This window comes from Macaca mulatta, chromosome 3 (genome assembly GCF_049350105.2).
Source record: "Macaca mulatta isolate MMU2019108-1 chromosome 3, T2T-MMU8v2.0, whole genome shotgun sequence".
Classification (NCBI taxonomy): domain Eukaryota; kingdom Metazoa; phylum Chordata; class Mammalia; order Primates; family Cercopithecidae; genus Macaca; species Macaca mulatta.
Window position 1 is genome coordinate 147,064,976 of NC_133408.1, and position 27,892 is coordinate 147,092,867.

The following is a 27,892-nucleotide window of genomic DNA, read 5'->3' on the forward strand; positions in this document are numbered from 1 at the left end:
TACAAGAAAAAGAATTGCTTGATATGTGCTGAATTTTGAGACTTGCAGCTATGGTTGCCCACCATCTCAAGACAAACGAATCCGGCACAAGGACCACTGTAAAAAAAGAAAAGAAGAGAAAAATTGTGAAGCCACTGCTGCAACTACAGCAGCACTTTCTGCAAAATATCTTTTTATCTAGTATTGAAAATGTAGCTTTTATGTGGGTCCATGATTGCTATAAAAAAAGGCACACCTATATGATTCAAGAAATAGTGAAGTCATATGACAACTTAAAGCAAAAGGAAGGCAAAGGATCTAAAGCTGGAGAATTTAATCCCAGCAAAGGATGGTTTAATAATTTTAGAAAGGGGTATGGCTTTAAAAATATCAAGATAGTCCTCTCTGGGCTTGTGCCTAGTTCACAGCTACACTGCTAAAACTCACCAAGTAGGTTGAAATCATTGGTAAATATGGGATTGCTATGGTACTTCCCTCTGGAAAACACTGAAGAAAACAGAAATCAGCCATCCTGCCAAGTACACTTGCTCCTTCTGTGGCTAAACCAAGATGAAGAAACAAGCAGTGGGGATCTTACACTGTGGTTCCTACATGAAAACAGTAGCTGATGGTGCCTGGATCTACAATGCCACTTTCACCAACATGGCAAAGTTGGTCATCAAAAGACTGAAGAAACTGAAAGGCCAGTAGAAGCTCTATCATTTGAGGCATCACTAGCCTAGAAGAAAGGGTTAATTTATGTAACAAGAACAAAAAAATCAAGGTAACAGGAGAAGCAGCTTCTGCTGCTCAAGAGGAAGCAGATGAGTTCCCAGGTGCTATTAAGAAAATCACTGAGGAGGCCGGGCGCGGTGGCTCAAGCCTGTAATCCCAGCACTTTGGGAGGCCGAGGCGGGTGGATCACGAGGTCAGGAGATCGAGACCATCCTGGCTAACACGGTGAAACCCTGTCTCTACTAAAAATACAAAAAACTAGCCGGGCGCGGTGGCGGGCGCCTGTAGTCCCAGCTACTCGGGAGGCTGAGGCAGGAGAATGGCGTAAACCCGGGAGGCGGAGCTTGCAGTGAGCTGAGATCCGGCCACTGCACTCCAGCCTGGGTGACAGAGCAAGACTCCGTCTCAAAAAAAAAAAAGAAAAACACTGAGGAGAAAGGATATCTGCCTGAACAGGTTTTTAATGTGGACAAAAGTACCCTATTCTGGAAAAACATGTCATAAAGGTCATTTGTTACTAAGGAAGAAAAGTAATCACCAGGATTTAAGGCAGTAAGAGATGGGCTAATTCCATTGTATTGTGCAAATGCAGCTAGGTTTATGATCAGGAGGATTGCCCTTATCTATTAAAGCTACTAACCCCAAGATTTAAAGGAAAAAGATAAACACCACTGCCCATCTTTTGGTTGTTCAACAGGAAGGCATGGACAATGAGAACACCTTTTCTTGATTGCTTCCATTGTTGGTTTGTCCCTGAAGTCAGTACCTTGCCTTAAAGTTATTCTGATATCAGACAATGCCCCTGGCCACCCAGAACTCCATGAGGTTCAACATCCAGGGCATCAAAGTAGACTACTTGCCCCAAACCACAACAACTCTAATTCAACACCTAGATTTGGTGTCATAAGGACTTTTGAGGCTCATTAGACATGGTGTTCTATGGAAAGGGCTGTCAAGGCTATGGAAGAGAACTCCAATAGAGAGAACATAATTTAAGTCTGGAAGGATTACCCCATTGAACATGCCATCGCTGTTATAGAAAAAGCCATGAAAACCATCAAGCCTGAAACAATAAATTACTGCCAAAGAAATCTGGATCCAGACGTTGTGCATGACTTCACAGGATTTACCACAGAGCCGATCAAAGAAACCATGAAAGAGATCGTAGATATGAGAAAAAGATGGCAGGGGTGAAGGATTTCAGTAGAGTTTCCAAACCAGTGCCAGAAGATGAGGAAGAAGATGTAGAAGAAGCAGTGCCAGAAAACAAACTGACATTAGACAATCCAGCAGAAGGGTTCCAATTATTCAAGACTACTTTTGACTTCTTTTATAACATGGACCCTTCTACGTTACAGGCACTGAAACTAAAGCAAATGATGAAAGGATTGGTACCATACGGAAACATTTTTAGAGAAATGAAAAAGCAAAAAAGTCAGACAGAAATTGCCATGTATTTCTGTCAAGTTACACCGAGTGTGCCTGCCTTTCCTGCCTACTCTTCTACCTCCTCCATCTCTTCTGCCTCTGCCACCCTAAGACAAAACCAACCCTTCTTCTTCCTCCTACTCCTCAGCCGACTCAACATGACCACGATGTGAATGAAAATTTTTGATGATCCACTTCCAATTAATGAACATTAAATATATTTTCTCTTTCTTATGATTTTCTTAATAACATTTTCTTTTCTCTAGCTTATTTTACTGTAAGAATGCAGTATATAATACAAATAACATATAAAATATGTGTTAATCAACTATTTATGTTATTGGTAAGGCTTCCAGTCAACAATTGGCTATCAGCAGTTAAGTTTCTGGGCAGTCAAAAGTTATGATTGCATGGGGAGTCAGCACCCCTAGCCCCCACATTGTTCAAGGGTTAACTATGTACATATAATCATTCCTCACAAAACCATTCCTCCTAAGAATGGTTCAGTGAGTAGACCTACTATCCATTTAATTTTGCAAGTCAGCCCTACTTCTTTAATCACACCTCACAGCTTCTGTATCTCCTTAAAATAGATCCCACTACTGTGTTCCATCCTCAATGCTACTCCCTTAATTCTTATCACCATGATACTCTTGCCTGGCATACTGGACTTCCCTATCTCTAATTATGCTCCCAATATTCCAATCCATTTGACATTGTTGTCAGAGTGATCTTTCTAAAATGCAAGTCTGTTACATTACTCCCTTGGAGTCATCAATGCTCTCCTGTAAAAGTTGAAATTCCCTAATATGGCTTGGATGGCCATATAATATTTGGCCCTATCTCTCAATGCTTCCCTGTCTAATATGGTTTGACTGCATCCCCACCCAAATCTCACCTTGAATTGTAACTCCCACAATTCCCACCTGTCATGAGAGGAACCCAGTGGGAGGTAATTGAATCGTGGCAGCAGGTCTTTCCCATGCTATTCTCTTGATAGTGAATAAGTCTCACAAGATCTGATGGTTTTGAAAATAGGAGTTTCTGATGGTTTTAAAAATGAGAGTTTCCTTGCACAAGCGCTCTCTTTGCCCCCTACCATCCATGTAAGACATGACTTTCTCTTCCTTGCCTTTCCCCACGATTGTGAGGCCTCCCCAGCCACGTGGAACTGTAAGTCCATTAAACCATTTTTAATTCCCAGTCTCAGGTATGTCTTTATCAACAGTGTGAAAATGGACTAATACACTGTCCTTTTCTTGTATTCCCCATCTTTAATTTCTTCTAGGAAAGGCTGTCTCTTTGTATGATATACCTTCACCAATCTGAACAAGCACCCATCGCCTTGATCTGGCAAATACTTGAGTATTCTTCATATCTAGTTTATCCACTTCCTCTAGAGAGCTTTCCATGACCATTTCCCTGCAGACTAGTGTCTGTCTTATGTGATTGCATAGCACCTTATACTTAATCTTTAGTACTGCACTTACTGTATACTATCATAGTGTATTCATCTGCATCTTTTACTAAACTACAAATGCATAGTCACTGTTCCCTTAGCACCTTATACCCTATTGGACACAAAGAATGTAATGAATATTTGTTAAATGTTTAACCAAGCAATCAGACCTTCCTACGGTGATTCTGAAAATAATCTGAACAATAGTCAGGTGTCTACAAAATAAAAGTGAGTAAGCATTACAGCTGAAAGTACAGAAGTTAAATCTCTCATATTAATATAGTACATTCCATACATATAAATAATGGGAATTTCAAGATTTTCCCAGTTTTTAAATGTGAGTCTTGAGAGTTGCTGCATATGGTATCAATAATGAGAATCTTAGGAATATATAGAGAATTAACAAGGACGAAATTGGGAAAGTAAGCAAGGCTAAGCTCATACATTAGCTAAATGACTCTCTTCCCGAACATCAACAAAACCAAATGTATTTTATACTCTTGTCTCAGCAAATAAACAAATTACTATAAATTAAGAATCTTCTATAACAAGGAAGAAACAGTCAAAATCTCAAATGTAAAATCACCTAATGTTTTCACCGAGCAATTTCCTCCAGATTACATCAGTCAAATAACACTTTTACTGGTCTCCTTTCTAAAGCTAGCAAAACAATTGTATTTTTAACTTATCTGAAATATCTTCATTACATCACATGTTCAAAAAGAGAGCACAATATGGCACAGATTTTGATTCTACTAGTATAAGAGTTCATCTGTGATTCAAAAAATTCAAATACTTAACACAGCTATTATAATACCAATAAAGTGTCTTTATTCTAGGCTAAATGTTTCCAAATCCAAGTGCAATGTCAAACATGAATTTAAAAATATTAAATTATTGTATTACTGATCCTTCAGATCATTCATACCACATTTCTTCAATTTTGAATAATTCTGAGTTATGCTTGTATATGTGAAATATCCAAATCAAAACAAATAAGAAATTTACTCAAATAGATTAAAAAATTCATTAATGATACTATTTTAAGTTCATCAAAAAAGGAAATATTCAACAGTAAAAGAATATTTCAAAACTAATTCAATATGACAAAAGCAAGCAATTAAAATTTAAGACACAAGCAGCTGCATAGCGTATATAATTGAAAAATAATAAAATTATGCTTAATAAAATAAACACAAAATACAGTATGATGAAACCACTTAAAAGAACAACATGAATACAATCCTTGAAAGCTTAAAATGATTTTAAATTTCAATTTAACTCTGAGAAAATGACATGAAATCTGAAAAGTAAAATCTACAGATGGAAGTCTAGTACTGTGTGTTTTACCTCTGGGAGTTGCAGGCTGCACCATGATTCTATTCTTACATTACAAATCTGTTGTGTGGGGAGCGGGGGAGGAATAACTGTGTTACAGGGAAAAAAGAATAGAACAAATTGTTGTAAGAACATGTAGTTTTTAAATGTGTCTTTATTCTTTACAAGTAATTTTATTCTTTAAAGTATGTTTTATATGAAAACGGACTTATCTATATTTAAAACACCAATGCCCTTTGTGTTTCTTAGTATAAGGATGATCCTGAAGAAGCCACTGCTACTTAACTCACATTATAGTTTTTTAAAACCCATAGTATCACAAGAAAAATGAAAAAGAGATTCTTTTGTATTTTTCCTTCCCCAACATAAACCAAAACACCAATGCAAACCACTATCAAGGAGAGGAAAGGAGAGCTGCTGGTTAGGACAGCAGCTGTGTTGAAGCTCAGAAAAGACATGCGTTGGCAGATTTGTGAGGTGACGCCTGCAACACAATGTGCCTAGATGTAGTCTGATTCCTAAAATTAAAAAGAAAAAAAAATCTGTACTTGATATTTTGCCTTTTAGAGAGTATTTCCTTCCCCATCACACAAGATTTTTGCTTGAGATGTTCTAATATGTTTTAATATGTTGTCACTGGAGGAAAAAAAAAGCTGTTAATTTATGAAATAAAGAAAATGTGGCCAAGATTGACTCAGAAATGAATATGTAAAACACCTTATACCTAAGTAGTTTATTACAGTTTAAAGACCATTATTTTTTCCATTTGCAATTTAAACTCAACTAAAAGTACATAATAAGATAAGCTGTAGTGGTGGATGGCATGAATACAAAATTTAAAGCAGCAGGAATAAAGTGAGAACAGAGCAAATTTGCACATGTTAACCGAGTACAGCTGGAAGAGTCAGGGAAGATAATACATAGGAGTGCAAACTGGAACAATGTGTGAATGAATTTGGAAGGGGAATCCACAAAGTGGGTTTAGGCTTAAACGAAAGGACATGCATCTATCTTCCCTCAACACAAGAATGAAAGATGGACAAATAATTGAAGGTCTAGATACGCTTTGAGATAAGATGCACAGGAAGCAAAAAGTTGATAAAAAGTATTTGTTTTTGCAATAAAGTAAGAGGTAAGGTCTTCTGGTAAAAACGAAAGGGGAAGGTTATGTGAACAAAGTGGTGGTGGTCTCAGCCCTCAAGCTGAGAATGTTTTTACATTTTTAAAAGGTCAAAAAAGAAAACAAAGAATATGTGACACAGACTGATTATAGCCCAGAAAGCCTAAAATATTTATTATCTGGCCTTTTGCAGAAAAAGTTTGCTAACTGCTGGTATGTATAATAACACATGTGAGGGAGAGAGAGGAAAATGACTAGAGATCATAAGGCATAAATTTGTATAGCTTATGATTTTTTTCTCCAGCACATAACCTTTTCCTCTAACAACAAAAAAAATACGGAAGCATTTATGAAAGAAAACTGTCCAGAGCAGATCTGTTGTTTGTTTCTTTTGTTTTTGAGACAGAGACTCACTCCATCACCTAGGCTGGAGTGCAGTGGTGCTCTCTCTGCTCACTGCAACCTCTGCCTCCCACGTTCAAGTGATTCTTGTGCCTCAGCCTCCCAAGCAGCTGGGACTACAGACACACACCACCACACCTGGCTAATTTTCTTTTTATTTTTAGTAGAGACACGGTTTCACCATGTTGGCCAGGCTGGTCTCGAACTCCTGACGCCAAGTGATCTGCCCGTCTTGGCCTCCCAAAGTGCTGAGATTACAGGCATGAGCCACTGTGCCTGGCCCAGAGCAGATATTTTAAGCACCAAGAATCAGACTTGCATGATTCAGAATATTACTAACCTATTGGCTCTAACATAAGAAACAAGGAGTAAAAAGTAAAACAACAACCAAAGATTTTCAATAACTTTAAGACATAACTGTAAGACAGCAGTAAAAGAAATGCCTCAAGGAAGTTCATAATTGCTAAAAGAAGTGCCATGACAATTAAGTTTTAAAAACAGATTTAAAACTTCTACTTCCAACCTAACAGAATAATTGGTATAGGATTTACCCTAGCAACTAGAAAATGGGACAGAATTTATGCAACTACTGTTTTCAGATATTAGACAACAGGCAATGCAGGACTGTGACCCCTAAAAAACACATGATTGAGCCCTGTGATTACTCTGGCTTTCTGCTAAATATACTTTCCCCTATAATGTAAGGGGAACATCTCAGTAAACACAATGAACTCAATGAGTTGAAGGGACAAATTTGAGTTAAGGAAGGCTGAGAAACCTGGAATTTTCAGGTCAGAATAACAGAAAAAAGGTAGGCTAAGCAGAGAAACAGTACCAGAAAATTCTATACAGGGACTCTTGAATCTTCAAAGAAATACTAAGTTATAAATGTATATAGTGAGACTCAAAAAGGCCAGGCAAAGAACCACTACCAGAAAATCTGCAAAACTGATCAAGTCTCAAACTCACAGGATACTGCAAAATATTCTAGGTTGGAATGCTAAAATGGGAGATACCATTAAATAACAGGAGCATTCAATATGGCTCTATGAAGGAGTATGCCTTAACAGTAGGGCTAAACTAGCCTTAGAATAAATGTTCCTCTAAAGCTGCCCTAATATAGCTTAAAAACAAGTGTGAAAGGATCAAGTTGACCCACAAGTAACTTAACTGCCTGATAGAACAAAGTACAACATTCACTATTGGATAACAAAATCCATTCATAGTATTCAAACACCATGACCAGCACCCAATAAAAAATTATTAGAAATACCAGGATGCAAAAAAGATGACAAAATTATAAGACAGATATTAAAATATCTATTAAAAACAGATTTAAAGAAATACATGAACACAACAGAGATAAATTGTCACTATAGAAATTAATCAAATAAAACTTTCCAGAGCTGAAAAACACAATATTTGAACTGAAAAGTTCGTTAGAGGGCCTTAACAACAAATCAGACACTACAAAAGATAAAAAGAGTGATGAAACAGGAACCAGAGCAATCAAAACTACCCAAACAAATTAAAGCTATGGGGGGGGGGGGGGGGGAGAACAAAGCCTCAATGACATGTGGAAAAATACCAAGTCTAAATTATGAGTTTTTGTTTGTTACTTTGTTTTTTCATTTTGAGACAGAGTCTTGCTCTGTTGCCCAGGCTGGAGAGTAGTTGCGCAATCAGCTCACTGCAAGTGCTGCCTCCCGGGTTCATGCCTTTCTCCTGCCTTAGCCACCCAAGTAACTGGGACTACAGGTGCCCGCCACCACACCCAGCTAATTTTTTTGTGTTTTTAGTAGAGACGGGGTTTCACTGTGTTAGCCAGGATGGTCTCAATCTCCTGACGTCGTGATCCCCCCAGCCTCGGCCTCCCAAAGTGCTGGGATTACAGGTGCGAGCCACCACGCCCGGCCTAAAACAGGAGTTTCTGAAGTCTAAGAAAGAGAATAATGTTCTAAGAAAAAAAGTATTTGAAGAAACAATGAAATAATTTTTTTCAAATTTGATGAAAAAACAAAAACAACAAATAACAATAGCAGCAACAACCACAACAAAAACAGTGATCCACGAATATGAGTGAACCCCAAGCAAGGAAGGAGGGCACACACAAAAAATTACACCAAGGTACATCACAATGAAAATTATAAAAACAATGAAATAAAGAGGAACTCTTAAAGCTAGAGGAAAGAAGATACATCACAGAACTGAGGAACAAAGATAAGAATGATCACAGACTTCTCATCAGAAACCAAGCATGCCATAAAACAACAAAATATTATTTGAATGATGGAAGAATAAAGTGTCTCTATAGAGCTATATATTGAGTGAAAGTCAAAAATGAAGACAAAAGGAACATATTTTGACAAGAAAAACAGAAATAATTTGTTGCAAACAACTCTGCACTACAAAAACTGTCACAGTAAGTTCTTTAGGCTGATGGAAAATATACCAGAAGGTTTCCCTGATGTACAAAAAGGAATGAACAATGCCACTGTAAATATGTGGATAAATATAAACTTTTTAAAAAACTGAAAGATAACTGGCTATTTAAAACAAAAATAGTGACACTGTATTATGAAGTAAAAAACAGCAGAAAAGATGGAAGGGGCCAACAGAAATTATATTGTATTAATAGTAAGGTTCTAACATTATACATGATGTGCTATTACTTGAAAGTAGACTGTAATAAGTTAAGCACGTGTATCATAAAACCTAAAACCACCATTAAAACAAGAAAGCTTAAAAGATATAGCTGAGCCAGGTGCGGTGGCTCACATCTGTAATCCCAACACATTGGAAAGCCAATACAGAAGGATGACATGAGGCCAGGAGTTCAAGACCCCAGCCTTAGGCAACATAGCAAGATTCCATCTATACAAAAATACACAAAAATTAGCCAGGTGGTCAACCTGGGTGAGTGCTTGTAGTTCCAGCTACTCAGCAGGCTGAGGCAGGAAGATCTCTTGAGCCTTGGAGGTCAAAGCTGCAGTGAGCAAAGATCGTTCCACGGCATTCCAGCCTGGGCAACAGAGTGAGACTTTGTCTAAAAAAAAAATACATATACACACACACACGCAAAATATATTTTTATATATACATATATAATAGATACATATATAACATGCATATATCATATGCATAATTTATGTATATATAACATAAATTATGTATTTATGTTATATATGTATTATTATATATACATATATACACACATTTATATTATTTTATATATACAGCTAATAAGTCAGCAGAGAAGGTAAAATGGAATTGTAAAAATCCAAAAAAGGGTAGGAAAGAGAATAAATGAACAAGGAACCATATGAAAATTAGATTAAATACAAATACTCTGTACTCCAATTAAAAGACAAAAATCAAATTGGATTTAAAAAGCAAAAACAAACCATTACTATCAACAGAAAAACAAACCTCAAAAACACACAAGTTGAAAGTGAAGGTTAAAAAATAATCTATATATACGATGCAAACTATATAGAATGAACCTGGAATAACTATACTGATAGGAGAAAAGGATTATCATTGAGCACAAAGCCATGTATTTCATAGCAATCCTAAATGTGCATGCACCCGATAAAAACACATGAAACAAAAACCAGATGAAGTCAAAAAACTAAAACTGACAAATCCGCAATTATAGATGGGGATTTCACAACTCTTTTTTTCAGTAAAAAAAAAATTAACTTATCTTTATTTTAAATGCTAATAGAACAGGGCCAGGTGTGGTGGCTCACGACTGTAATTCCAGCACCTATGGAGGCCAGGGCAGGAGGATCCTTGAGCCCAGCAGTTTAAGACCAGCCTGAGCAACATAAGGAGACTCCCATATCTACTGGAAAGAAAAAAAAAAAAAAAAGGCCAGGTACGGTGGAACACACCTGTGGTCCCAGCTACCTGGGAGGCAGAGGCAGGAGGACTGCCTGAGCCCAGGAGGTTGAGGCTGCAGTGAGCTGTGATAGCACCACTGTTCTCCTGCCTGGGTGATGCAGCAAGACTGGCTCAGGGAGAAAAAAAAAAAAAAAAGTTAATAAAACAGTAAAAACATCAGTAAGGCTAGAGAAGATTTTACAATACTATCATTAACTTGACCTATTTGACATTTATAGAACACTACTCCGAACAATGAGAGAAAGCACATTATTTTCAAAAGTACACAGCACAATCACCAAGATAGATTACATACTGAGCCATTAAACTAACCTAAATAAATTTAAAAGAACAGAAATCATACAAATCAAGTTCTCTGACCATAATGAAATTGAATTAGCAACCAATAACAAAAAACTTTGAAAAATCACCAAGTATTTAAAAATTAGAAAATACACTTTTGTCCGAGCATGGTGGCTCATGCCTGTAATCCCAACACTGTTGGAGGATGAGGTGGGAGGATTGCTTGAGTCCAGGAGTTTAAGACCAGCCCAGGTAACACAGTAGACTCTGTCTCTACAAAAAATACAAAAATTAGCTGGGCGTGGTAGCACATGCCTGTAATGCCACCTACTTGGACCGGTGAGGTGGGAGAATCTCTTGAGTCCAGGAGGTCAAGGCTACAGTGAGCAGTAATCGTACCACCCTGGGTGAGAGAGCAAAACTCTGCCTCAAAAAGAAAAAAAAACACAACATACTTTGAAATAACCTATATAACAGCAAAGAGATACCTCAGGAAAATTAGAAAGCATACTGAAGTAAGTGATATAAAATAAGATATCCAAAGTTGTGGAATGTTGGTAAAACAATACTGAACCACGTATCAGAAAAAAAATTAAAATTGATGAAAGAAACGTTTACCAAAGTAGAGAAGAAAGGAAACACTAAAGAGTAGAAATCAATAAAACAAAAAAAGAACATAACAACATTGTTCATTAAGAACAAAGAAATCAAAAGCTAGTTATTTCTGAAGATTGAAAAAACTGGTAAACTTGTAGGCAAACTCAAAAAGAAAAAAAAGATGACACAAATTGTCAAATATCAGTAATGAAAGGGAAGATATCTGTACAGATCCTACAGATAATTAAAATACAATGAGGAAATATTAAAAACAAGTTGATGATGTTAATAAATTTAGCAACTTTTAAATGTAAACTGATTATTCAAAAGATACATATATCATCAAAACAGACACAGAAGAAATAGAAAATATTTCTATTAAATAATTTGAATTTGTAATTTAAAACTTTAAACAACATAAAACCTCTTGGTTCAAATGTCTTCTCTAGGGAATTTTATTAAACATTTAAGAAAGGACTAACTCTGATCTTACAAAAACATTTTCAAAATTAGAGAAAAAGAACATCTTTCAACTCATTTGAGTCCAGCATTGCCCTGATTCCAAAACCAGATCAAAACATTACAATAAAAGAAAATGACAGACCAATAGGCCTTATGAATATATAGGCAAAAGATTTTTAAAAAATAATTGTTGATACAATCATGCAATATCTAAAAAGGTAGTACTATCAAATAGGTTTATGTCAAAAATGGAAGGTTGGCTTAACATTAAAAAAAATCCACGTAATTTATCATGTTACTAGATTAAATGAGAAAAACCATATGAGCTCTCATTAAATGGAAAAAATCTTAAATAATGTAATATGCATTCCTGATAAACATTCTCAACAAACTAAGAAGGAAACTTTATCAACCTGAAAAATGATATCCATAAAAACCCTACACCTAGCATCAAATCTAATAATGAAAGATTGAATACTTTCCCCCTGAAGACACGGAAAAAAGCAATTATGTCTGCTCTCACCATTTCTACTCAATATTACTTGTGGTCTTGGCTACGGCAATAAGGCAAGACCAAAACAGATTTAAGATTGAAAACTATGACATAAACTTTTGTTTATTCAAGTATAATTCTCTAAGAAGGAAATCGTAAGGAATTAAGAAAAGAATAAATAAATGAGTTTGGCAAAATCATACGGCTTAAGTTCAACATTCAAAATTCAATAATATTTCTTTATATAAACAAAATCAAAATTTTAAAATATTATTTATAATAGTATCAAAAATGTTATGAGTCTAGCACTACCCAACTTGACAAAATATGTGAGACCTCTACACTTAAAATTACAAAATATTACTGAGAGAAATTAAAGACAACCTAAATAAATTGAGAAATATACCATGTTTAAAGATCAGAGGACTCAATACAAAGACGTGAATGTTCCCTAACAGAATGGACAGGTTCACTGTGATATCAATTAAAATCCCAGAAAGTATTCTTCAGCTTCCATGAGATGAACAAAGCTGGATACAACATAGCTCACATTGTAACTACAAAAAAGAACAAGGGAAAAACAAATGATCTACAAACAGAAACTTCCTGAACTCATCAGAGTGCTGTGGTTACTGGGAAACCAACCAATCCAAATTTTAATGAAAGGCAGGACACATGGGACATGAGTACTTGAGTACCTGGGGAAGACAATATTGGACACCAGTAAGAATAATTCAGTCAAAACTGTGTATTAGCAAGAAAATATAGAAGCCAGGGAATCTACAGACACAAAAGGAATTCATACCCATTCACGGACTTTTGCAAAGATCTCACCAGATGTTCACAGGCATACACAAAAAGACTGAGTGTATGGTGAAAGGCCTGAGAAAGCATTTGTCGTGGTGCAGGCTTGGGGGAAGCATGAAGCCATTGAGGGAAAGCATGAAGTCCAGGCTGGATCCTTTCTACCATCTTTAACATGGTGAGTAAGGGGTTAGAGGGGAGCCTTAAACCCCAGAGGTAAGAGCAACAACCCCATTATGCTTTGAGCACTGTTGAAAACGCATTAGAACTAGGAGAAGAAAAATGCCTAAAAAAAAAAAAAAAAAAATTGTAGCCATGCAGGAGGAAAAGGAATTCATCCTACAAATGGAAGCAGGGATGGGATACCAATTGAAGTCCCTATTCCCCAAAACCAGGACACAATGATTGCCCAGACTATTATGATGGATTTATTACCATATCTGATACAATAACGAATTCAGGCAGAAATGATGGCAATCTAGGAGGTACAGGTTTGAGTAAGCCAGACTGTCTGACTGGCAGCTATAATTTGTTTTCACAGTTCACAGTACCAAAGAAAAGTTGTTTTTAATCTGTCAGCCTTCTAACAGCTGACCTGAAGGTTAGGCTATCGCAACAGGCCAGGAGCCAGTAAAAATATAACAAGGTTAATCAAGGGGCATACTGGTCAAAGCTATAAGAATGGAGTGATGCAATCCACTCACTTTTCTGTACCTGGGACTGACCCTGAACAACTGCATCAGTTTTTAATTGGGCTGAACCATAAGTGAAACAGACTCAGTTTTTTACAAGAAATTCCTTAAATCCAGCGGCATAATAAGTCAACTGCTTTGCTTCAGATGGCAAAGTGAGAAATAAGCTTTTCCCCAAAAGGGGTAGGTTCTACTTCATGGAAAGCCAAAATGATATGAAGGCCAGGCCAGCTGCATCCCTTTTCAAAGCTGCATCTGCCTTTTCAAAAGAGGTGCACTTGGTAGCTGGGTCAGGCAGGTGGCACTGCTGTACTGGGAAATGGTCTGAATTCTCCAGCAGTCATGGAGCCTTTAACCAAAGTTGTGATTTTCTTTTCTTCCCTCCTGGGATGATACACTATTTTTGCTGAATCACCTAGGGAGCGGACAGCGGAACACCTCTCTACATGCAGCAGCCCATGAATAGGAGAATCTCCCCTGAATCTGTAAGTATTCATAGTGTAAGAACACAAAATTATCAATACCAGTTATACATTTAGCAGAGGAACCCAAAACAATAGTACACTGAATAGGCCCAGAGGCTCCAGCTACATTTCAGCTTTTTAAAATTTGAGTATTTTACCCCCTGTAGGAACACAGACCAAGGAATTTAACATATGCACAAAAGGGACTACAGCCATAGCTGCCAGGAGACTACATTACTTCCTAACCAGGAGCATGGGGAAGACAAGGTAGCGGGGGAATCTACCCTGCAGAGGACTGTGGTGGTGGGAAGGCTTTTCTTCTGCTTTGGTTTCTCACTCCAGGGTGACGCTGTGCTCCCGGAAGTGCTTGGGCCTAGGGGTCTCTAATTTGCCCTGTGCATGCTGCTGGAACTCCACCCTGCAGTCCTCAGAGCCTTCAGCCTACCTTGACATCTACCGTGCTTTTTCCCCACGGGACCACGTAGGATGGCGAATTGAGCATCTCTATTCAACATAGCTAAAATAAATCTGAATTCCTCTCCCTCCCTGAGGTTCCCTACCGTATTTGGCTTTTATCTTAAGCAGGTGAGGTTAGAATAGAGTGGAGAGAGAAAAATGAGAGTCCACAAAGTGAAAGAGCAGCTACGTACCAGTCAGCAAGACTGCATTTACATTCAATTGCAAGTGGCTGCCCACTCAGACTCCACAAATGAACTTATAATATACTTAGTCTACCCAAAGCTCCACATCCTCATTGCTGATACCTTTTATGTTAGCTCTCAGAAGCCCTTGATTCAGCAGCTACAGCCATACTGCCTTTTGCCTTAGGGCTCTGAGGCTTGTTGTTTTGTTGATATAATAGTTTTTCCTCCTCCAGGCCTAGAGAGTGAGCAATAACCAAGGCACTATTTGAGCAGTTTCATTTAATTCCACCCCTCACTGCTTAGCCTCAAAAAATTCATTAACAGGTAGGTCGTTAGGAGACTCTTACTCTGTACTACTACCCAACCACTTAAACAAGAGCATTTGCTACTGGTCTCATATCCTCTAAATCAGCCCACAAGAGCCCTGTCATTTCTCTTACAGGAAACCCTATCTCTGTCAACATCATATGCTTGTAGCCAAAAATGTCAAAAATTGTTTAGGGTCTAGGATTCTATCCTATTTATAAGCTGTGAATCTAGCCTGTTACTGTTTCATGGATGCTAAATAAGATGTAAGATGCCTGGGTCCAAATCAAAGAACTGTATTACCCATGATACAGTAAGCAGTATGAGCATGATACCAGTGACAACTCACCTTGCCCTCCAAGTCCCTGGCGAAGGGACTGTGGATCCTCTGTGTACTATGGGTTTTTTCACAGCTGAAGAGCACTGAGGTTGGGAAAGTTGCCATTTTTATCACAAAGAAAAGCAAGTCCGCTTGTATTCTTTTTGTCTAGGGAGTCATTACTTCATTCCTCAAGGTTGCTAGCTACAACCCCTTCCTGAGAAATGGATGGGGTAAAGGGTAGTTCTGTTAGGGCTTTGCATTCTCAGCATATCCAGCAAGAAGGTTCAGCGATATTCAGGGGTTTCAACCTAATACCAGAGGTCCTAGGCAGTACAAGAAGGCAAGAATACAAGTAAGTCACACATGTTTCAGGAAAAAGTAAACTATCTCTATTTGCAGACAACATTAATTGTCTATATAGAAAATACCACAAAATTCACACAAAAAAACTCGCAAGACTAATACATGAATTTAGTAAAGTTGCAGGATATGAGTTCAGTATGATCCTAATTACATACACTAGCAATAAACAATTGGATTTGTTTAAAATTAGGTGCTACTTCAATAGCACTAAAGAAATAATTAAATACAAATCTAACAAAATATGTGCAGGATCTGTAGGCCAAGAACTATAAAATATTGACAAAATAAATTTTAGAAGCCCTAAAAATAGCAGAGATACTGTGTTTATAAGTTAGAAGACTCAATACTGTTAAGATGTCAGTTCTTTCCAAAATGATCCACAGATTCTCTGCAATACCAATCAAAATAACAACAGGACTTTTTATAGATATTGCAGCCCTAAACAGAGATCAGAAGGTAGCAGTAACTGAAGATACACTGCTGAATATACCTGGCAGAAAGACACCAGTGATTACAGTCTTTAGGAATTATTAACTAAACTCTTAAAATGCATTCATTTTCCCAAATGGATGACTGAAGTAGTATAGTGGATGTTACTGAGTCTATAGTAGAACTATAGCCTACAGTAAAACTCTGCCATTCTCAGGCTCTATATATAAAGAATGGCAGTCTTTTTACAAAAATGATATGTATCTAACTAGTATCAATAACTAGTATCAAGCACTAGATTGTAGACAGTCAGCTGTGTTCCCTAGCAGAGCATAAGAGTCATAACAGCACAAAAGAGGGGACTTGACATAGCTTTGTTAAATATGTAATCTAGTTGATCAATGGACTTGGCCTCAGGACACAAAATTAACTTGATTCTGCATAACTCAGAGGAAGAGAATTATGCAAAGAAAAAAGGGAAGCAACAGAAAAGAGAAAACAATGGAGTGATGGGGCACAAACATGGCTATTTGTGTAGTTCTTCGATAAAAATATAAGAGAAAAACATCAATAAAATCCATAATATTTAGGAAGGCAAAGAAGGATAGTAAGCAGTCAAAACAGTAAACCAGAAAACTGGACATGAAGGTAATAATTCGGACAAAGCCCCAAAGTAGACATGTCAACGGTTGTACAACAGAGGGAGGATAAACTGTAGTAAAGTCACAGGATCCAAAGTGTAGGTATGGATGGAAAAATGGCAAGAAATGTCATGTGTTTATTTTTATAATGTAAGTGATACTGGCAAATGACTTACAAACACAGTGTGAAAAATAAAAATGAAAAAAAAATGTAAATGCCCAATTTAGGTGAAGTAGGGAAGGATGGGAAAGAATGGCTTGTGGATTTTCTATCTGTTAAGTGTACGCAATTCTGATGCATGTGCTTTATCAAATATAATCAGTTTTCAATTATTCTCATATAGAAAATGAATCACCAATGTTGTTGATTCTCTACGACTTCGGCTACTCCCCACTTGATGGAAGTTCAGCAGATGGTCCACTCCTATTTTTTTGATAAAATATTTGTTGTGAAAGAAATGCAAAGTTGAGAAGCCAAATGAAATTTCTGAATTGGTGTTAAAGCAAAATAACCCTTTTTTCTATGGGCTCCAGTATCAGAGAGAGTTCAAGGTTAACTACGCTAAGTATCCATTGAAAAAGGACCCTTGTCGCAATACAGCTTAAAACTGATTTTCAGCAATTAAAAATTATTTGTACATAGATACCTTAAGATTGTTTCAAAGTACTTTCAGTTATGGTGAATTCCAATATTTCACAAAGCTGAGTTGTTATTTACAAACTCAGAGAATCTTCAAAACTGTGCCATCAGAACTAGCCACAAGCTGGGTAAGAACGATTTAATATTAATGGTACAACATAAATATACAATAAATTACTCTGTCATAGTCACGGTTGTCCAAATTTAAGAAGACAAATACATAAAATTAAATATCAGAGACTCCCCATAGGAGGAATTTTTTAGGAATTAAAACAGGTATGTAATTAAAATATTTATAACGAAAAAGAAAAGCACGACTTTTAAAAAAGGATTTTAATTAAGCTGTATTTTGGGGTTAGAATCGTATCTAGTGCTTAGCTATCATTAGGAAGTCAAACTGTTCTCCTAGGTTAGTATACAGAGGTTATATTCATTGCACAAAATATATTAAATGTACAATTTTGAGAGTTACTATGGAAACAAGGATCTTCATAAATTGACAATCTGATATTTTTTTTTTTTTGAGACCTACTCTCACCATGTTACCCAGGCTGGAGGGTAGCAGTGCAATCTCAGCTCACTGCAATCTCTGCCACCCAGGTTCAAGCGATTCTCATGCCTCAACCTCCCGAGGAGCTAGACTAGAAGCTTGTGCCACCACGCCTAATTTTTGTATTTTTTGAAGAGACAGGGTTTCACCATGTTGGCCAGATTGGTCTCGAACACCTGATCTCAAGTGATCCACCTGCCTCAGTCTCCCAAAATGCTAGGATTATAGGCGCGAGCCACTGCACCCGGTCTGTTATTAATTCTTTTCATGAAAATAATATAATGATTCTCAATCAGTGGTTGAGATATTTGCATATTTGTTAAAAACAGGGGAAGTTGGAATTACCTTGTTAAGATTTCAGCATACCTTATAATCACCAATTTGTGGTTTTTATAAAGGAAATAAAATTATACTAAGCATTGTACACAATTTTTTAAAAGTTTGTATTATCTTATTTATCCTTGGAGACAAGTTACTTGTACACTAAATAAAGAGCACTGTCCATGCTTGAGCTACCATTATGGCTCAGAAACCCCAGATTTTGTTTTTTAGAAATAATCTGAATATAATTTGAAAACACTGTCTCACAAATAGTTAAACAAAGCACAAAAATATACTTCAACAAAAAGAATCAAAGTTGACCCAAAGGAAGTTTCACTTGCCAAAAGTTATACAGGTAATAAATAGCAACTAAATTTAGATTATCCAATTCCAAGTCCCAAGACCTTCATAATTTTCCAAAGAGAGAAGGCCAACCACCTAGTAGAGTATGGTTTGCAGTTTTAACATTGACTCTGCTGCTAACTTACCTAGACCCTTTCAAGTCAGTAAATTTCTCTGTACCTTGGTTTCTTCTACTTCGTGCGGATTATTCTGATGATAAACATAAGCAACTACTTGAACTCTGGCAGAAAAGCACTCCGCTGTGTTAATAATCTCCTCATCCCCATCACATATTTCCACTGATGCCATGTTTTCTCTGGTCTTAGTTTTAAGCTTAAATGAATGTGTGTGGTGTGGTGTGTGTGTGTGTGTGTGTATGTGTCAGTTATCTTTATTAATGGCTGGCATTCTAGCAAGATACTTTTCCCCAACTTTCAAAATGCACGAACAGCAGCACAACATTTTCATTTTTAGTATTACCAAAGCCTTGCCACCCAAAGCTGTGCAGAAGATTTTTGAAATTCACAACAAAATTTTCCCCACATTACTCTCAACTTCTATAGAAATGCAACTCACAACTCACATTGGTCAGCTATTCCTCTATAAAGCTTCAACACTACAAGCGGAAGATTATAAAAATGCATGTTGCTTTTCAAAATAATAAGAAAACAGTTCCAATTGCAAATAAAAAACAGTACACGTTTTGAAAAATGAAGGTCACTAAATATTCCTAAAATAATGGAAATAGGTGATAATTAACATTCTAACAGTTTAGCCACATGTAATGTCTTCTATTTTGTCAACAGAGTCCAGCTGTTTTATCTACTCAAATCTAAAAGAAATTTATCCTCACTATTAAAAACAGAAACTTATTTATAGGTAACTAAAATTAATAGAAATTTAATTTTAAATATTTTAATTTTATTTTTAATATTAAATTTAATCTAAATTTTAATATTTAAATATTTAATTTTAAATATTCAGTACTTGTACCATTATTTTCATTTTGAAAATGTATCTACCTTATAATGATTTGCCTTTATAACTTACAAAGACATGTAACTAACTTACTTTATCCTTTAAAATAATATTTTACTAACAACATTCGCATGTAGTTACATGTAATATTTAAGAAATAGCAACCTACTAAGAAATGTGCCCAGGTCAAAAATAGAATAAGCCAACTGAAATAAAACATTATAGCAAATGATCAGTATACACTTACCAAATAAAAGGGTTATCAAAGGTGAAGACCAAGTAGTAACCTCCAAAAGTAATACAATGATTACTGATTAAAGTTTTATACCCTGAGACTAAGCTACTACAATGAAATGTTTAAAAAATATTTTAGGGTATTATCACCTTAGGTCAATCTGATTATTATTTTGAATGAATGAATGAATGAATGAATGAATGAATGAATGAAATGAATGAATACCCAAATGAATGAATACTGAAGTGAAGTCATGACAATGTTTAACACCTTGAGATGCTCACAACAATTTGGATACCCAGAGAAAATGACTTGAATACAAACAAACTAGTTGAAATTCAATGTGGTTCACAGTAAAGACGCAGTGGGTTTCTATTTGTAGAACAAAGAATCTCAACCAAAAACATATATATGACTAAAATATTCTCAAATGCAATTATCAAGGCTTTAAAAAGAATATATACTTTTTACTATGTAAATCTTTCCTGTTCTCCCACCTCCCTGCATTTTTTTTAATGTTTGGCATAAGTGACCAACAAACCAGAATAGAATACACATTTTTAAAATACTAATTTACACATATTCTATTTAAGAACAACATACAACCACTCACAAATTTAGCCTTTTAAAAAAAATGTCCTTATATAAAACAGTGGGGAGCGGGGGAAATCCCTGCTATACATATGAAGCACAGTTTAAGCCCAATACAACTGACCAATCAAAATTAGTGAATGCACTGCATCTCTCTGCAGTGGAGAGAAGCGACAAGGTAGGCTGTCATTCTGCAAAAGCTGCCCAGAACAGGCTTTCTTCTGAAAAGCAGTGCCGTTCCTTTTTAGAAAGACTGAATCTAAATGTTGTCTCTGGAGACAAGAAGCCTTCAGTATGTTAAATTACTTTCATTATGTATTTTCAGATGCTTATTGATTCCACAGTAGGAAGAGTGAGAGACTGCAGCAGCCTCTAAGCAGCACTACATGTTCCATACATTAGCAGTACTGCTGAAACAATGGCACACTACAGACACATATTTTCATTAAGGTCATTTTCGAAGAGATGTTTATGACCCTCTTCCCCCAGTCCTCTACTAACAAGTGAACAAAATGAATCAATCCAAACTGGAAATGCTGCAACTACATCAAGAATGTATCAAATCTTTAGCAGAGGTAAGATGTGTTCCTTATTATAGTATACAGCTGCTTTTGAACCGGCATAGTGGGGTAAAAATTACTTTGAAAAATTTTAGTCTAAATTTTAAGAGTTTGTTTAATTCTACTTAATGCTAGACATGTATTTTAAGGTCTATTTCTTTTAAGACATGCTACATTTTAAATGTAATTTTTTAGGATGCATTGTTAAATACAAATATTCTTTGTAAATTCACTATGAAGACAGCTTTTAAATCACTTCAGATATACTAAATATTCTTAACGTAATCAGTACAGTTTTTCTCCAGTGTTCCAAAAATGCTTATGTTTCTTAAAAGAACTAGATTTACTATTTTGCTGTTACTTATTACTTAATTTTATGTTAAGTGTAATATTGGGCATGTTCATTGAAAATTAATTTGCAGTTACAATTTTTATTACCTTTTATATTTCAACCACATGAACAATTCATCAATGGAAATTTATAGTATCTTCTGAAATCTGTTTTAATGAGTTAAAATTCAAATCATGTGCTAATAATTAAGCAACTTACAATATTTTTACAGCAAAAAATGTTGTTAAATTTATTACAAAGAAGAAATAACAGTATGTTTAATGTATACTAATTGTTCATCATCTCTGAAAATACAGGTTAGCTTCTAAAATGAGAGCAGAAATTAATTTTTAAAAATACAGGTTTTCTCTCACAATTGTATTTGAAATGTGAACTCTACTATTAAATAACATAATATATACAATCTTTATTAGGAAAAAAGAATATTTTATTTAAAGAAACTCAATTTTAAGCATATACTGTGGCTCTACTAATACAGTTTGGTTATTCTGATAACAAATACCGGATAATTTTTAAACAAAACTAACTTTCAATTAATTGTAAATTATTAAAAACCCTATTTCTTAACCAATTTTCTTCTTTTCACAAGGGCCGATAGCAGCTAATTCAGTATTTACAACTGACAATATGAAGAATGCAATTGACTGAGCATCTCCCTAGCTGTCTGAACTACGAAATGCAAGATGTTCTTGTAACACGACTTTAAGACATTAAGGAGTTAAAACCAGAGAATAGGTCTACATTACTGATGGAATATAAAAAATCAACTGTATCCTAAGAAGATGCTACATAAAATAACCACAAAAAGAAAAACAATATAACTGTAAAAGCCTGAAAAGAATCGGTGAGCATTTTAAAAGGGGAAGCTTATACTTTAATATACCAGAATTGTGGAAGCTACTGATTCTGGAAGACATAATGAAACATGAATTTCCAAAAAGAAAATAAAATACTTTACCAGCAAACAAAAGGAAGATTTAGCAAGTGTTTTCTGCACTAAATATTCAGATATTCATATCAATTGATATGACTAATGGATTTTTCTATCTGACTTTTATGACCAATTATGTATTCTCTTCTAATGAAAACAAACCAAATTAAATAGCAGATGGTTTTTATCAAATGGACACAGCCTGGATTTATAATATAAAGCAAGTTATGTGATCAAGAAATCATTTCAAAATAGTGAGCACTGCTATAAAAACAGATTTACAATGGTAACAAAAGGATGTCTAAATATATTTTAGAAGCTACAAACCTTATGTTTCCTTTTTTGTTTTCACATATTCTGGAAAATAAAGAAACACTATCATGTACTCCATCAAAGGGAAACATAATTCCTATCATCTGAGGAAATTTCTCTTGGCTGTGACTTTTTAAAGCAAAACAAATACAAATATTATGTACTGTTCTTTAGAAATCCATCAACCAACTAAATCTCATAATGCATGCAGTTGAAGTATTGGAGAGCAAACGAAAGAATTCCTACAAGACATGAAATAAAACACAGCTACTTCACTGTTGTCAGGTAAAAATTCATGTCAAAATCTGTCAATGATATCATGTATCAATTTGTCAAAAACTGCCATAGTGAACCAAAAGGCCCATAAGGCAACAGCAAACAGGTAGGTCAGAAGATGCATGCACCCCACCACACTGCTTAACATTTACAAAAGAACAGAATCTTGCTCTAGAGAAAATGTATTTTTCTTAATCATCATTTAAATTGACATTTCTGCTTTATTTAATTATAAATCTAACTGATGTGACAAAGACCTGATGTTTAACCTGTCAGTTCAGAAAATTTGGCACACTTAAAATTTTCCATTTTCATAGGATTTCAATGTTAGCTAAGACCTTAACTTACTGGAATAAATATGCCTCTAGTAATACTTTATACTAACTCAGAAGAAATAATATTACCATTTGTGTTTCTGCAATATTACTCCCCAAAAACACGCAAAAATAAAACTGTATTCTAAAACTTGTCAAATATAACATCAAGTGAAAGTTAACATGAATTTTGAAAATTATTAGCTTTTATAATTTATGTTTGAATATGATTTTGCAGTTGAAATGCTGTATTTGAAATGTGAAATACAGTTGGTTGTATGAGTTCATATTTTAAACTGAATATACTGATTGACATTTTAGCCCAGAACATTAGACATTATTTTTTACAAATTAATCTAAACCCCTATATATTAAAATATAGATTTGCATGAATTAGCAAAAGAGTTTGTTTTTTTTTTTTAATTTTTCTTCAAAATTAGACAATGGGTGATATATACACAGGTATTGTGTAACTTTAAAAGCTTCCTCAAAAAACGGGCTTCACATACTCCTTTTCCCTAAAATTTCATCTTTTACTTTAAATACTCAGTTTAAATAATGTCAACTGATATATTCCTTTAAACTACTTCAAAAATGGCTACTTCTTAATGTGATATTAAATTTCAATTTTGTTTCCACAAGATACAAGAGGGTGTGGTCACAAAATAAATCATTCATAGGAGTGATTAATGCTCTTTTACCAAGCTTTGTAGCTTTTTACTTTAGCATAATGTCCCATTGCTTCCAATTTTTAAGTTTGCCAATTGCAAAGTTCAGTGAGCATTGTAACTGTGATATATAAAATATTTATCATTGGCCTATTTCTGTGGGAAATAATTCCAAATATCCCCAAGCACATTGCTGACTTCTGAATAAGAATTCAATCAACATGGATAAAGCATCTTAAAACAAACTAGTGCCCTGTACCATTTGTCATTTTAAATGAACACTTGTCCTGTTCATTTGAAATCTCACAGGAATAATTACACCTACACTCATTATGCTAGAGCACATTAAAATAGCATTTATTTGCTACCTACTCACAACATTTAAATGAAATTTTAAGACATTGGGCCGAAATTAATTTTGTATGCTAGATAGTTTTATCATACAAAAATACACTTTATCTCAAATAATAAGCTGGAAATACTCAAATGAGAAAAACCCTTTAGTATATTAAGTAACTTTGCACTACAGAGGAACAATTTCCACAGTTATTTCTTCAAAAGGAAAACACAATTTTCTATCAAAACAATGCAACCTTGATGTTTCTTAATTCTACATTTTCTATTAATAGTTTACAAACTTAAAAATTAAACTAAGTACACAATTAAAAGATTTTTTTCTTAAAAAGAACACGTTATACATCATTTAAATTGCCAAATATCAAATAGTTTATTCTATTTCACTTTCTAGGGGAAAAAACCAACTGCTCCAAAAGAATGTGTTTTTCTCCCATTCTGGAAATCAACATGCAGTCTGAATCTAACATTACAGTGCGAGATGACATTGATGACATCAACACCAATATGTACCAACCACTATCATATCCGTTAAGCTTTCAAGTGTCTCTCACCGGATTTCTTATGTTAGAAATTGTGTTGGGACTTGGCAGCAACCTCACCGTATTGGTACTTTACTGCATGAAATCCAACTTAATCAACTCTGTCAGTAACATTATTACAATGAACCTTCATGTACTTGATGTAATAATTTGTGTGGGATGTATTCCTCTAACTATAGTTATCCTTCTGCTTTCACTGGAGAGTAACACTGCTCTCATCTGCTGTTTCCATGAGGCTTGTGTATCTTTTGCAAGTGTCTCAACAGCAATCAACGTTTTTGCTATCACTTTGGACAGATATGACATCTCTGTGAAACCTGCAAACCGAATTCTGACAATGGGCAGAGCTGTAATGTTAATGATATCCATTTGGATTTTTTCTTTTTTCTCTTTCCTGATTCCTTTTATTGAGGTAAATTTTTTCAGTCTTCAAAGTGGAAATACATGGGAAAATAAGACACTTTTATGTGTCAGTACAAATGAATACTACACTGAACTGGGAATGTATTATCACTTGTTAGTACAGATCCCAATATTCTTTTTCACTGTTGTAGTAATGTTAATCACATACACCAAAATACTTCAGGCTCTTAATATTCGAATAGGCACAAGATTTTCAACAGGGCAGAAGAAGAAAGCAAGAAAGAAAAAGACAATTTCTCTAACCACACAACATGAGGCTACAGACATGTCACAAAGCAGTGGTGGGAGAAATGTAGTCTTTGGTGTAAGAACTTCAGTTTCTGTAATAATTGCCCTCCGGCGAGCTGTGAAACGACACCGTGAACGACGAGAAAGACAAAAGAGAGTCTTCAGGATGTCTTTATTGATTATTTCTACATTTCTTCTCTGCTGGACACCAATTTCTGTTTTAAATACCACTATTTTATGTTTAGGCCCAAGTGACCTTTTAGTAAAATTAAGATTGTGTTTTTTAGTCATGGCTTATGGAACAACTATATTTCACCCTCTATTATATGCATTCACTAGACAAAAATTTCAAAAGGTCTTGAAAAGTAAAATGAAAAAGCGAGTTGTTTCCATAGTGGAAGCTGATCCCCTGCCTAATAATGCTGTAATACACAACTCTTGGATAGATCCTAAAAGAAACAAAAAAATTACCTTTGAAGATAGTGAAATAAGAGAAAAATGTTTAGTACCTCAGGTTGTCACAGACTAGAGAAAAGTCTAAGTTTCACCAAATCCACATTCAAATGAGTTTTAAATTGTAAAAACTAATATTACTGCCAAATATAAGAAAAAATATTTTAAGTATTGGTTATGTTGTAAATTTTCAATGTGAATGTCAACTAGATAGGTCATATATATTCAATTTCTTCATTACTTAATGTATTTGTTGCATGGCAGTTTGTTAAAGTACTATCATGTGTATATTTTGTCAATATTATGTCCAACAGAAAATATTCATGTAAGTCATATTTTCTAAAGAATAAATACATAGCCTTAAAACAGCGTATAACTTTAAAATGTAACTGACATAGGTATCCTTGCTTTTTTTTTTAAGTTAAAATGCATTGTTTCTAAGCCACAAACTATAGATATATTTAGATTACAACTAGAGTAGCATTTTAATCTAAAAACCAAAATTATGGGCTCAAAACAATCCAGTATTTTCCATACCACTATGCTATGTTTCCTGGTATAGTGTATTTGCTATATTTGATGCATCAAAAATAATTAAGTACGTATGAAGTTTTATTATTTTAAATGTAAAAAATCATAGAATTTATCAAAATTTTAAAATTAATGAACCAAAAAAACCTCTATATGCACACCAAGACAGAGAAACTTTAAAATTCATGTTTACTATGAAAAAAAGATTGATTTTCTAAGTTCAAGGATAGTATGCCTATAACATATAAATGAAATGAAAATAAAGGGAAGGAAGAATACTAAAGCACCAGCCTCTTTCTTCCCTCCTCACTTTGCTTAAATCTAAGCCAAATGCTCTGGATTAATATAGTATACTGATTTAAAAAAAAAAAAAGTACATTAAAATAAACTGACTTCCTAACTTTATTCAACTCAGCCCTTTCGTATAACAGAAAGTTAAATACCCAAATCTGAATACCAGGAATGAAAAAGAAAAGACTTTAAATCATTATAGAAAAGTCTAACAAAGCCTCTAATTTTAGATACATACAACTTTAGAGTAATACAGTTTATACAGTGTTCCTACCAAATCATAGCTCCCAAGTATTTAAAAATGTAGTTGTTTTATTTCCACACTGAAAATCACTAAGGTAACAATAAGTCTTGTCACTTTTCTACTGTACTATCACTTAATTTAACTTCAGGTATTTTTCTCTCTAACCCTCAATTCATGTGGGAAAATCATGAAATTACTAACCTTAACTATGGATTACAAGGATTGGGAATCTCATATCAAACAAACATTTTCCAGTTGTTATAACGTAATAATCTATCAATAAGTGCCAATATCACTATCAGAAAATTTGCCATAAGTTATTTAAAATAGGAAAATACTTACTGCATTGTAATTGGTTAGCTGAACTTTTATTCTATTTTCTGAAACTGTATCCACTAAACCAAGTAGCAATTCATTTTTAAAGAAAATATTAAATGTCTCAAAAATCAATAGTATATCACTTTTATACAAATAAATGAGATTTATCTAGTCTAGTTTACTGAATACCCTAATCCTTGGAGAAATGAATACCATGCAATAGCTTGAACTCACTAAGGTTACATGGCAAATTAAATAGTAATTTACTTCTGATAATAATGTTAACATAATGTCAAATCTTGGCAAAAGCCCAGTTTCCTTCTGCCTTATTTTCTACTGTTTCTTTGGAATTTAAAAAAAAATGCTTCAATTTAACAAAATGTAGCATAAGCAAGTGAGATATTTTTTGAAACGCCAAAAAGAAATTAACACTTCAGGCACAAAAGGATTAAGAAAATTTTCATTTGGTAAATACATTTGGCACTGACTAGCTCCTAATCTTCTTTTATTTTATTTTTTACCCCAGGAAATAAAACAAACTCATTAATATCTTCATTTAAAAATTTTTAAAA

The 27,892-nt window shown here is 34.7% G+C and overlaps 2 protein-coding genes across 2 annotated transcripts in view; one reads left to right on the forward strand and one right to left on the reverse strand.

Annotated features, from left to right (window-relative positions):
• The window catches only part of COG5 (component of oligomeric golgi complex 5), a 363,078-nt gene that overhangs the window by 250,300 nt on the left and 84,886 nt on the right, over positions 1-27,892 (reverse strand). The gene's annotated exons all lie outside the window — the stretch shown is intronic.
• Positions 20,717-26,325, forward strand: GPR22 (G protein-coupled receptor 22). Its single transcript, NM_001261006.1, is given in 3 exon segments — positions 20,717-21,098; positions 22,025-22,963; positions 24,685-26,325. A coding segment is annotated over 1 exon segment (1,302 nt). The 5' UTR covers positions 20,717-21,098; positions 22,025-22,963; positions 24,685-24,710; the 3' UTR covers positions 26,013-26,325.